The sequence below is a fragment of the Acinonyx jubatus genome, chromosome E4 (genome assembly GCF_027475565.1).
Source record: "Acinonyx jubatus isolate Ajub_Pintada_27869175 chromosome E4, VMU_Ajub_asm_v1.0, whole genome shotgun sequence".
Lineage (NCBI taxonomy): Eukaryota > Metazoa > Chordata > Mammalia > Carnivora > Felidae > Acinonyx > Acinonyx jubatus.
The window spans coordinates 53916798-53930152 of record NC_069395.1 but is presented as its reverse complement, the minus strand read 5'-3'; the positions used below and the strand labels follow the sequence as shown (position 1 = coordinate 53930152).

The 13355-nt window shown below is 35.0% G+C and overlaps 1 protein-coding gene across 6 annotated transcripts in view; it reads left to right on the top strand.

Moving 5' to 3' along the window:
- The window catches only part of SUCO (SUN domain containing ossification factor), a 90859-nt gene that overhangs the window by 19018 nt on the left and 58486 nt on the right, over positions 1-13355 (top strand). For 5 of the 6 annotated variants that reach the window (XR_008293324.1, XM_053209663.1, XM_027046428.2 and 2 more), the window contains exons 2-3: positions 7097-7205; positions 10908-11018. Coding sequence is in view for 4 of the 6 variants with exons in the window: in XM_053209663.1 (XP_053065638.1) it covers positions 7097-7205; positions 10908-11018 (220 nt within the window). In the remaining 2 variants the exon portion in view is untranslated. The remainder of the gene's footprint in view (positions 1-7096; positions 7206-10907; positions 11019-13355) is intronic. The other variant, XM_053209664.1, reaches the window with a different exon arrangement.

Below are 13355 nucleotides of genomic sequence, written 5' to 3'. Positions count from 1 at the left end.
ATGGATATTTGAGGGTTTTTTTTCCCCCAGTTCTTGACTATTACAAATAGAGCTGCTGTGACCTTTTGTGTCTTTCTCTTGAGTGAATACTTAAGGGTGGAATGGCTGGATTATTTGGGTCTGTTTCACTTTTAAGGCAGTGCCAAATTGTTTTCCAAAGTGGTTGTACCGTTTTAGATTCCCACCATATGAGTGCTTCTATATTGTTTGCAACACTTAGTATGTTCAGTCTCTTAAATGTTAAGCCATTTTATTAGGTATGTAGTGGTATCTCATTGTGGTTTTGATTTGCATTTCTCTAAGAATAACGATGATGTTAAGCATCTTTCACATGTTTATTTGCCATTCCTAGGTTTCCTTTGGTGATATGACTATCAAAATCTTTTGCCTGTTTTTTTAAAAATTTGGTTGTTTCTTAATTGAGTTTTGAGAGTTCTTTACACTGGATACAAATTCTTTATCAAGTATATGCTTTGTAAATATTGTTTCCTAGTCTGTAACTTGCCTTCTCATTTCATAAGTGTGTTTTACAGAAGTTTTTAATTTTGATGGTTAGTTTATCAATTACTTCTTTCATGGATTCTGCTTATTTTTAAGAGAAACTTATATTTTGGAATGATTCTAAATTTATAGACAATATGCAAAGGTAGTACAGAGAGTTAACCACATACATTTCACCTAGCTTCCCTGAATATTAACATTACATGTAATCATGTTACATTTGTCAAAAGAAATTAGTACAGCACATGGACCATGCTTTTTACATCACACATAAAAGTTCTTTGCCTAGCAATTTTTTTGGGGGGGGGATCAAGTAGTGGAATAGTATTAAACTAAAATGTCCTACAAATGTACTTATAAATACTTCAATAAAAGTGAACACATTTTTTTGAAGGCAGTTGTGTGGAGGTATTTCCATATGCAGGATGCCAGCCTAATTGCACACTGATTTAAATTCCTCAGTGTAATTCTGTTCATGTTGGTTAGAACCCAGCATTTAGGGGCGCCTGGGTGGCTCAGTCCATTAAACATCTACTTCGGCTCAGGTCATAATCTCACAGTCGGTGAATTTGAGCCCCATGTTGGGCTCCACACGGGCAGTGCAGAGCCTACTTGGGATGTTCTCTCCCCCCTCTCTCTAGCCCATTGTGAGCATGCTCTCTCTCTCTCCCTCTCTCTCTTTCAGAATAAATAAACCTAACAAAAAAAGAACCCACCATTTAATAATATAATCAAGTGAACTGACCAAGAAATCATGTGCAGATGATAAAAAGTCTCCAAAGTGTTTTTTTGACAATTTTTTTAAGTTTATTTATTCTGAGAGAGAGAGAGAGAGAGAGAGAGAGAGAGAGAGAGAGAGAGAGAAGCATGGGAGGGGCAGAGAGGGAGAGAGAGAGAATCCCAAGCACTGTCAGCATAGAGCCAGCCCAACACAGGGCTTGAACTTACAAACTGTAAGATCATGACCTGAACCGAAATCAAGAGTTGGATGCTTAACAGGCTGAGCCATTCAGGTACCCCAAAAGGTTTTTTTTTTAATTAACTATTTATTCAAGGTTATAGAACTTAGAGGATAGGATAAATTTTGAGTGTCAAAGACATTTTGTAATAATTTTATATCTGATCAGCTGTGGGCAAGAGATGAAAGAAGATGTTAGGGATAGTTCAAAAGTAAAAATTAACATTCTACATCAGTTTGTTATTGTCACTGAACCATGTTCCAACCCCAAAATACCTGTTTTTATTCTCTTAGAATTAAAATATTTTTTGTTTTAGTAAGCATAATGCCTAATACTGTGTTTACTATGTGCTGTCACAGTTCTAAGGGCTTTAAGCTAGCTCATCAAATCCTTATAACAGTCCCCTCAAATAGGTAATACTATTTTGAGGAAATAGGCACAGAGAAATTAATGTTTATTTAATGAGCTTGCCCAAGATCATACAGGCTGTGTGACTCTGGACCTCATTCTTTTAACCATTATGCTAGGCCAACTAGCAAATTGTCACAGTCGAATGTATCTTGTAATATTATGCACCTCTGCACATCTTTGCCATATACCTCCGTTATCATGACCTCCTGAAGGAATGGAAAGATTTCCATTACTACATCCCTTCTATGAAATTTTATTTTTTTTTCTCCACTAATAGTTATAATGACTATTAAATTCAACATTGGTGGTCATGACTTGAAACCTTGCCTGTAAATTATAGTAGTATTTGTAATTTTACACCATAACATAACTGATGTAGTGGAGATCTTTCAATCTATTGCTCTATCTATCTATCTGTCTATCAAGGCTATGACTTTTTTAGGCCCTTTATCAGGAAGTTATTTTTTAAGTTCATTTTATTTATTTTGAGAAAGAGTGCAAACATGAGCAGGGTAGGAGCAGAGGGGGGTGGGGAGAGAATCCCAAGCTGGCTCCACAGTGTCGACACAGAGCCCGAAGCGAGGCTTGATCTCACAAACCTTGAGATCATGACCTGAGCCAAAATCAAGAGTTGGATGCTTAACTGACTGAGCTGCCCCAGGAAATACTTTAATAAAAGAAGGTCCATGAAAGATAGCCACACACACACTAGGCATGTTCTTAACAGGAATGCTATCCCAACTTAAATTTTATTTCTATTATTTTTCACCTCCCATCAGACCCTAATAATTATTTGCTGAAGTCCAGAGCTTTTGAATTCGTTGATGTTTAAAGGTCTTGAGGAAATTATGTGGCAATTTCAGCTCTTAAATAAAATTTTAAAAATTAGGTCATTCTATCAGCTGAAATTTGATCTCATTTTGGTTTTGACTAAATTTTTATGAAATCTGTTGATTGATTTAATGGTTCCTGTAAGTTTTTCTTCATGTTTTAAGTTTTGGAGAATAGTACTAATCTTTGGTAATTTGGTCCCCTGTTTGCAAAACTTTTTTTTTTTTTAATGTACAGTTACTTGTATAGATAAAACTGATTTGTTATATTTCTTAGTTCTTGAGACGCTGTTTGGGTTTGTGCGTGTGTGTGTGTGTAGTTCTCTGTTAAAGATAACCTAAAGCTAGAGAACACAAAGCTAGATTGATGGTATTTTTACCCCTTCCACCCTCACCCTCAAAATTCCTACCCAGAAAATGATTTGTTTTCCATAAGAATATTCTACATATTCAGTGTATATGTGTGTGTGTGTGTATATATATCTACATGTATGTATATATATATATACACACACATACATATACATATGTGTATGTGTATATATATATATATATGAACATATTTATACACATATTTTTAGTTGAAAATGGTTTTTAAAAAGTTTGGAAGAAGAAATCACTTGAGTATTTATTGACTATTTGCCATATGCCTTTGCTAGGTTTTCTAAGTATATTGATTGGTTGTATCATTTAGATTAGAACATCAACTACATGTAAAAGGAAATGACAGTTTGATTGGCAGAACATTTGTGACACTACCATAATGATAAGATAATAAGTACATAAAGTTACCAAAAAAATTCCTTTTCCAAGTTTGCGTAAAGAAAAATTTTAAATTTAAAATCTGCTTAACGTAAGTTTTCTTTTAAAGATGACTTTTCAGCCATGTAGATTCTACTTTGGTTGATTTTGTTATAGATTTACTGTTTTTAATCCTTTAAACATTTTTCTTGCTCAAGATGTCAGATGGTCATTTTTCTTTGAAAAGCATGCACACACACATACTTTATAACTACTGGTACTTGTGACTAGTAAGGCTTTCAGACTGGATGTTAGTGAGTATTTTCTGTAAGCATAATAACCAGCATGTATGATACTCTTGTTTCACTAAAGTGTGTAAAGCTTGGTATCCTAAATGGCACTCAAATGTGATTTTTGTTTAATCATACAGTTAATACCTTTCTTTATGAATGGCAAATCCATGCCACATTGGTAGGGAGAAGCTGACAAAAAAGGATAAATATCCTCTTAGTCTCCAGACTCTCTTTTTTTGAGTTTATGTGTGTGATGAAGTGGTGGGTGGATGAGTTTGGGGAGTGGTAGTGGTGAGGTGACATGGTGATGGGAGAGGAATAAAAAATGACTGAATTTCCCTCTGGTGTGTGCTACAAAACATTTCTCCACAGACCTTTCATTCATTTAACAAATATTTATTAAGCACCTTATATTTGCAAGTTTTGGCTTTGTGGGGTGAGGTTAAAGTGGTTAGGAATTGGTTCTCAAGGAATTTATGTTTTAAATGTTTATTTTTGAGAAAGAGTGCTCATGTATTTGCGCTCAAGTGGGGGAGGGGCATAGAGAAGGAGAGAGAATCTCAAGCAGGCTTAGAGCTATCAGCGCAGAGCCCTACTCAGGGCTCAGTCTTACCAACCGTAAGATCACATGACCTGAGCAAAAATCAGTGCTTAACTGACTGAGCCATCCAGGCACCCTTTATGTTTCTATTTAATTACAAACTGCCAGTTACATAAATCTGTAGTTAAGATTTTCAAAGACCTGTCAGGTATGCCGTCAGTTTCATCCTCTGAAAGAAGGTTCTTCTAAGAGTTTCTCATTACCTCCAATTTAGACAGATTGCCCTCTGTTCTCTGTGTATAGCTGTCATTGTAGGATTTCTATTTCCAGTCACCCTGGGGATTCCCTTTCCCCCTCTAATCTCAGTACCATGTTGTTGTAACCATTGTGGTTTCACAGACATCTAGTTTCCTCAAATTAAAATCTTCTTGACTATTCTTACTGTTTATATAAACTTTAGAGTCAGCCTGTCTCCTTAAAAACATCTTTAGCTCTTAAATATCTTTCAAATCTTCTGTATATACTAACTTGAATCTTATAATTTGACTTTTCCATGTCAGAGAATTGTCAAATATTGGCAATTTGAAGCAGTTCTACTTAATAGAACATTTCTTGCTAAGTTTATATTTTATTTTATTTATTTTTAAATTTACTAAATCCAAGTTAGTTAACATACAGTGTAATGTTTCAAGAGTAGAATTTAGTGATTCATCACTTACAGATATCACCCAGTGCTCATCCCAAGTGCCCTCCTTAGTGCCCATCACCCATTTAGCCCATCCCCCCACCCAGTACCCCTCCAAAAACCCTTAGTTTGTTCTCTGTACTTAACAGTCTCTTATGGTTTGCCTCCCTCTCTGTTTTTATCTTATTTGTCTTTCCCTTCCCCTATGTTCATCTCTTTTGTTTCTTAAATGCCACATATGAGTGAAATCATATATTTATCTTTCTCTATTTCGCTTAGCATAATACATTCTAGTTCCATCCACATTGTTGCAAATGGCAAGATTTCATTCTTTTTGATTGCCAAGTAATATTCCTGTGTGTGTGTGTGTGTGTATGTGTGTGTGTGTGTATACACATCTTTTTAATCCATTCATTAGTCAATGGACATTTGGGCTCTTTCCATAATTTGGCTATTGTTGATAGTGTGGCTGTAAACATTGGGGTGCATGTACCCCTTCATATCAGCATTTTTGTATCCTTTGGGTAAATACCTAGTAGTGCAATTGCTGGGTCATAGGGTAGCTCTATTTTTAATTTTTTGAGGAACCTCCATACTGTTTTCCAGAGTGGCTGCACCAGTTTGCATTCCCACCAGCAGTGTAAAAGTGTTCCCCTTTCTCTGCATCTGCTTATCACCAACATCTGTTGTTTCCTGAGTTGTTAATTTTAGCCATTCTGACAGGTGTGTGGTGGTATCTCATTGTGGTTTTGATTTGTAGCTAAGTGTATATTTTAGTATTGTTTCTTTACAAATGGGTATTTTTCTATTTCATCTTGTAACTGGTTGTGATGGTTTTAGTAGAGTTGAGTTGATTCTGTTTGTTTGTTTATTTATTTTATTTATTTGAGAGAGTAAAGCACGTGAGCAGGGGAGAGGGACTGAGGGAGAGAGAATCTTAAGCAGGCTCCATGCTCAGTGCAGAGCCTGATGTGGGGCTAGATCCCACGACACTGGAATCTTTACCTGAGCTGAAATCAAGATTTGGACGCTCAACTTACTGAGCCACTCAGGCACCCCTGATTCTTAATTTTATACCTAAGAATATAATTTTTATACCCAAGATATCTTTTAATAGTTGGTTCTTTTTAATTTTCCACCTGTATAAACTCATTATCTGCAATTAATGATGATTTTATTGTCTCTTTTTCCATTTTTATATCCTTTATCATATTATGTAATACTAGCAATAATGGACATTCTTGTCTTGTTTCAGATCTAAATAGGGTTATTTTTAAGTTGCTTCACTAAGTTTGGTACTGACTTTCAGGCTTGTGTATTATGAATATATGTTTCCATGGTAAACATCTGCTTTTTCCTATTTAAAAAAATCTTGATGGATGTGTAAGTTTATCAGATGTCTTTCAGTGACTATGAAGATAATCATATTTTTCCTTGATATTTTTTTGCATGGTAAACTAAATAAACAGATTCTGTTATTTTGACCACTTTTGACTATCAGAGCTAAACTCTACTTGATCATAACAGTGGTATATTATTTCTTTGGTATGTCCTTAAAGACTATTTTTTTTTATTGTTTCATTTAGACTTTTCGTGTCCTATTTCCTAAGTTGTATTAACATGTAGTATTCACTTGTGTGTGCTCTTTCTCTTAATTTTGGATATCACTACCATGTTCCTATATAAAAATATTTTGGAAGCTGTACTTCTGTGCTTTGAAATAGTTTAGGTAGCTTGGAGTTATCTCTTCTTAAGTATTTAGTAAAATTTCAAATATTATTGGCATCTGGTACTTTCTGAGGGTGTTAGCCCTTTGACAACTTTTTCTGTTCCTTTTGTGATAATTTTCAGACACTCCTTTTGTGAAGGCCTTACTGTTTCACCTTTATGAAATTCATAATGCCTTAATTTGGGATGCTGATAACACACTGTTTATGGTTTTTGTTTTCATGGCATTAAATAAAAACCCTCGTCTTATGTATATTTGTCTTCATTAAATTGTTAAGTTCTTTAGGGCATTAGTGTAAGAGCCATCTATTTGTTTATTGCCTCAAATTCTAGCCCATGGTAGGGAATGTGTTGGCTTAACAACTTTTCCTTCTTTCTTTCTTTTGGTGGTGGTGAATGTTTTACAGGCTTCCCAGTTGGCGTGTATGTTGTAAAGAGAGTTCTTCAGCTTCATCATATTACTCTCAAGATGACAATTGTGCACTAGAAAATGAAGATGTACAATTCCAGAAAAAGGTACCTTAAATAAAGTTGACAATGTAATTTGTGTGTCAGCTTTCTAAGACTTCCTCAAAACATTCGGAATAAAAGTAATTTCAGAAATACTATGTCATAATTTTTGGTGATTTGTAATTCTCACTGTGATCTGAAGAGTTACTCAGGTAATTCTGAAAGTAAGCTATCTCTGAAATATTTATATGTTTATTCTTTTTGCTTATGTTTAGAATGTTCTAACATCCTTAGTCCTAGAGTAAGGAGGAAAATAATACCTATTCAGAAAACTGAAAACCAGTGGCTCACTTTTTAATGCTCTAATTAGTTAAAGGGTTTCAAAACAAACACCAGTTTTATTATAAGAACTTAGAAATCAGGATTATAGGGAGAGTCTGCAGTCAGTGGTTATGTAGTTTTTTATATAATTTGATGGAGTGAATAGAGAGTCCAAAAAACCAGACCAGATCTGTAAATCATTTATTATTGTATCATTTTAAATGAAAAAGGTGAGTATTGACTAGATTTGGCTTCCCCCTATCAATATATATATTTTGAAATACAGTTGACCCTTGAATGACATGGGCTTGAGTTATGTGTGTCCATACTAATATGCAGATTTTTTATGGTACAGTACTGTAAATGTATTTTCTCTTATGGTTTTCTTAACATTTTCTTTCCTCTAGCTTCTTTCTTTCTTTCTTTCTTTCTTTCTTTCTTTCTTTCTTTCTTTCTTTCTTTCTTTCTTTCTCTTTCTTTCTTCCTTTCTTCCTTTCTTTCTTCCTTTCTTCCTTTCTTCCTTTCTTTCCTTTCTTTCCTTTCTTTCCTTTCTTTCCTTCTTTCTTTCTTTCATGCTTGTGTGTGAGTGGGGAAGGGGCAGAGGGAGAGAGAGAATCCCAAGCAGGCTCCGAGATGACAGCGTGGAACCCCACATGGGGCTCAAACTCACAAACTGTGAGATCATGACCTCTGAGCCAAAATCAAGAGTCGGATGCTTAACCGAATGAGCCACCCAGGCACCCCTTCTCTAGCTTTTACTTCATTGTAAAAATGTATACTGTGTATAATATACGAAATATGTGGTAATTTACTGCTTATATTATTGGTACAGCTTTGGTCAACAACAAGCTATTAGAAGTTAAGTTTTGGGGGAGTCAAAAGTTATAGACAGATTTTTGACTGTGCTAGGGCTTGGTATCCCTAACCCCTGCATTGTTTAAGGATCAACTGTATAGAAGTCATTTATACCAACTATAAAATATTTATGTTTATATTCTATTTTCCTCTCCAAAGGAGCCATAATTTACTGTTTCTTGTGAAAAGATTGAGACAGTTTTTTTGTTGTTATCTATATGCCATTATATGGCACACAGATTAATATTTTTATTTTCCATGAAATGTCACATTATATTCTACAAATTGACTTTTCCCTCTGCCCCAGTAATATCTCATGGACTCCTTTTTATGTTATATTCTTGTTTTTTTTTTTTTTTTCCAACGTTTATTTATTTTTGAGACAGAGAGAGACAGAGCATGAACGGGGCGGGGGGGGCAGAGAGAGAGGGAGACACAGAATCGGAACCAGGCTCCAGGCTCTGAGCCATCAGCCCAGAGCCCGACGCGGGGCTCGAACTCACGGACTGCGAGATTGTGACCTGAGCTGAAGTCGGACGCTTAACTGATTGCGCCACCCAGGCGCCCCTTTATGTTATTTTCTTATGATGGCTACATTTTTATTCATTCATATAGATATTTCATAATTTATTAAATATTTCTTTATTGACAAACTTTTGCATTGTTTCTCAGTTATGTATATGCACATGTGCTTGTGTATGCATGTGTGTGTGGAAATACAGATTTATAATTACATGCCTGGATGGTTGGCATGACATTTAGAGTAGATTATGCAAATTTTGGAGTTAACGAGGATATATTTCTGTGGTGGAGCGTTTAAAATTCTGAAGACTGCTGCTGAATCTCTATTTTTTTTTTTAATTGTAAATGTTTTTATTTTGAATGCTGTTAGTCCCTCCAGTTAACTAGAGGGGTAAGAGGAGAGCTCTGGAGGAGATAGATATATTTACAAGAGTGTCTGGCCACACAGTCACTGTTCCCTGTGAATTGGATATTAAAGACATGCTTGTTTTATTTCATATTCTCATGTTTAGTCATTTTTCTAATGATTCTTAAAGATAACTTTAATCCGAGCCCACGAATGAGAGTCCATTCTCCCTGTCCAAGTTGGCATTTCACACTTGTTGCTCCATAGTCCCACGGTATTTTCCCATATTGGAGCCTATATTCACCCAAGAATGATCAGTCTCCTCTCTGAAGACTACCTTTTATAGGGCCAAGCAACTTTTTAAGATACTAAAAACAAAAATTCTTATTACATACTTCATCCAGAGTAATGAGTGCCCTTTTTCATACATTGGTATAACCAAAAAGACCTCTCAAGAGAGCCACTGGAGGACAAAGGGAGTCATTTTTCTTTAAAAAAAATTTTTTTTTTAAATTTTTTTTAACGTTTATTTATTTTTGAGACAGAGAGAGACAGAGCATGAACGGGGGAGGGCCAGAGAGAGAGGGAGACACAGAATCTGAAACAGGCTCCAGGTTCTGAGCTGTCAGCACAGAGCCCGACGCAGGGCTTGAACTCACGGGACCGCAAGATCATGACCTGAGCCGAAGTCGACCGCTTAACTGACTGAGCCACCCAGGCGCCCCAAATTAAAATAATAATGCTAATATTCCCTTATTTCTCTCTGTAATAAATAAAAATAAAATTGAGGCAAAATTATTTTTTATGTGTGCTTTCTGAGTCTAGTAGCAATTATCAGGAAAAAATGGAACTAAAATTTTGTAGAAGAAAAGGGAGATGATTTTTCATAGAGGAATAAGAGGTAAAGTAGCTGAAGTTAACTAAAAACATACCTTGGACTTCTGTGTCCAAATATCCTGTTCTGTGTGAGAGAGTGTGTGTCTATGTGTGTGTGATGGAGTGATGTTTGAGAGTGCTATATCAGAATGTTGTTATACGCCTTTTAATAGATGAAGTTATAATTGTCAAAGATTTATGAAAAGCAACTATTTACCAGTCCTCATTTTCAGTTCTTCTGTATTAAGCTGAATATGTCAAATAATGAGTATCTCTTTAGGAAGAGTATAATTTCATACTTTCACCCACAGTCTATGAGACTTTGATCTAATCTCTGACAAGAAATTTGAAGACTTAAATGTTGTGAGGGTAAATATAAGCAAAACATTTAGGGGGGAAACATAACTCAGCAAACGTTTAGGTACCTGGTATATATTGTTTAGATAAACAAAGAATATGAACTTTGCTTTTATGAAATGTATAGCTAGAAAATATATTTAAACCTGAAATCCTAACTTGAAAGTAAGTGTCAAAAGAGATGGCACAAAGAGCTGTATGTACGTACTTTCACTTATTAGAGATCCTGCCACATACATAGTGCTGGGTGGTAGGACTAAAGTGCTTATTAAGAAATCAAATGAGGGTCTTGAACTCATTTAGTGTCCGTTTTCACTGTGGTGGCAAGGAAGGGGATGCAGGAAGATGGACAATAACCGTGTAAACAAACAAAAGTAATTACAGTCAAGTGCATACAAGACAGTGTTGTGGTTGTAAAGTATATAATATTGCTTAGGACTGTTTTGTGAAACAATTTTATCAGTTAGCCTTTTTTCTTTGTTGCGATATAGGATGAAAGAGAGGGACCTATCGATGCCGAATTATCGGAAAAAGTGGGTTCAAACTTACCTATTCCTCCAGAAGAACATAAATTGAAAGATGACTCTGCTGTGGATGTGCAAGTAAGCTATGTTGCTTTGATTTTTGATGATGTGTCTTTTAAAACTACTTTGCAAGATAGAAAACTTCTGTTTGGTCATCATATTGTGAATTTTTATTTTTTCTTTTTGAATTGTCGTGCTGTTGGCCTTAATACTGTTCACCTGCTAAGAGTACTGCTTTTGAGAAAATGCAAAATTGCAGATTTAATAATAAATGTGACCATTTTCTTTGTAGTAAAAGTTTGGGTATAAGTTCTCATTTCTTTTTAGGTTCCATTTTGGCTCACTGTAATGTATCTTTGTCTCTTTAGATTTTTAGATGTCAGGAAATTGTTTTCTAACTTAAAAGGAAGTATTTGTATATAAAACAAAGAATGTTTTTATACCAAACTTTTGTCACTCAGTGTGGAATATGAATTAATTATGGGTTAAAATATGTTTTCCCTTTTCCTTTTATATTACATCACGAATATTATTTTCTATTTTCTATGCCAGATTTTATGAAAGATATTAAAAACTAGACAAGAATATAAGCTGACTGGAATGCTGAAGCATCTGGAACCCATTTAATATCAGGAATAGCTGAAGGAACTAGGGATATTTGATCTGGAGGAAGAAAGACTAAGGAAAAACTAAGTATCTCAAGCAGTAACAAAAGCAAACTTCAGCTCAAAATGAGGGAGAATTCTTTTTTTTTTAAATACAGTCAGAGTTATTTTATGACTTAATTGGACTAAGTACAAATAGTGTTTCATTTTATTGGATTCTGGAAGATGTTTGTCAAATGTTTGTACAATAGAGTAAGAAAGTGTTCTCTGTTACCCTTCTGGTTATATGACTATTCCTGAACAGTCCTGCCATTGTTCATTCTCTAGAATTTTTATCATGGTGTAATCATGTTCAAATACTTTGAAGTGCTTACTGCGTCTTATAGACCTGTGTTGTTCAGTATAGTAGCCACTAGCTACACGTGGCTCTTGAGCACTGGAAATGCAACCAGTCCAAATAGAGACTTGCTATAAATACATATTGGATTTTGGAGATTTAATTAAAAAAAAAAAGTATAAACTATCTCATTGATTTTTTTTTACATTGAATACATATTAAAATGATAATGTTAATATTCCTTTTCTCAAGGCCTCCACCATAAAATACAAACTATTTGTTTTCCTTTGTGAATTTTTCATTTCAGTGTAAATAATTCCCCAAATGATCATATTTTGTATTCTTTGGACTCTATACCTTGTGTTTCCTTTCTGCTCCCATATTGGTCCTCTTTTTCTTTACAGTCCTCTTTCTTCTAGTCTGTAATAGTCCATAGTTTCTGTTTTCTTTGAACTGAGCTTGAGTACCTCTCACTTGATACTTAATAAGCATTAAATGTCTACTGTGTGTTGTGGAACATGAAGATCAAGAGAACACAGTTCTTACTCAAGATGTTTATAGTATACTTGAAGAAGAAGAGACATAAATAAGGCAATTGAGGTGTTTGAGGTGCTGTATAGAAGAGAATAGTGGAGGCATAGAGGAAAGGGAAAGGTTAATTCTATTTAGTATTGGTTGTGGGAGAGAATGTGCTGATAGAGGTTTCAAATATGAGTGGTATTAGGTAGATTTCAGATTGTGTTTTGGAGGGGTGAATGGTCTAGAGCATCATTGCTCACTGAAGGAGCAGTGAGAATCATTTATTGCATTGTAATTGTACTTGTGTACTTGTGTATACATGCTCTGTGTTGTTCTTTATTTATGCACGTTATCTTTTTTTTTAATATGAAATTTATTGTCAAATTGGTTTCCATACAACACCCAGTGCTCATTCCAAAAGGTGCCCTCCTCAGTACCCATCACCCACCCTCCCTTCCCTCCCATCCCCCATCAACCTTCAGTTTGTTCTCAGTTTTTAAGAGTCTCTTATGCTTTAGCTCTGTCCCTCTCTAACCTCTTTTTTTTTTTCTTCCCCTCCCCCATGGACTTCTGTTAAGTTTCTCAGGATCCACATAAGAGTGAAAACATATGGTATCTGTCTTTCTCTGTATGACTTATTTCACTTATATGCACGTTATCTTCTAAACTGCTGTAGGGCAAGAAGTATGTATTGTACTGTTTTTCATATTTACATATGATTTCTTTGTTGCTGCTAGCATTAATTACAGTAAGAGGGAAATATATGTGGGCCCTGATAGAAAATAGGAAAGAAGGAAGACAGGTTTCTTTGTCCTAGTTTGTGAAATGCCAGGAAAAATGGCTAGAGCTTGTATTTTAATATGAAATGTATTCCTTGGGGGGTAATGTTAGAAGCAAGGATTTTTATAAAAGTACATTCTTGGTACTGTCACTTTTGAGACATAATTTTATAAA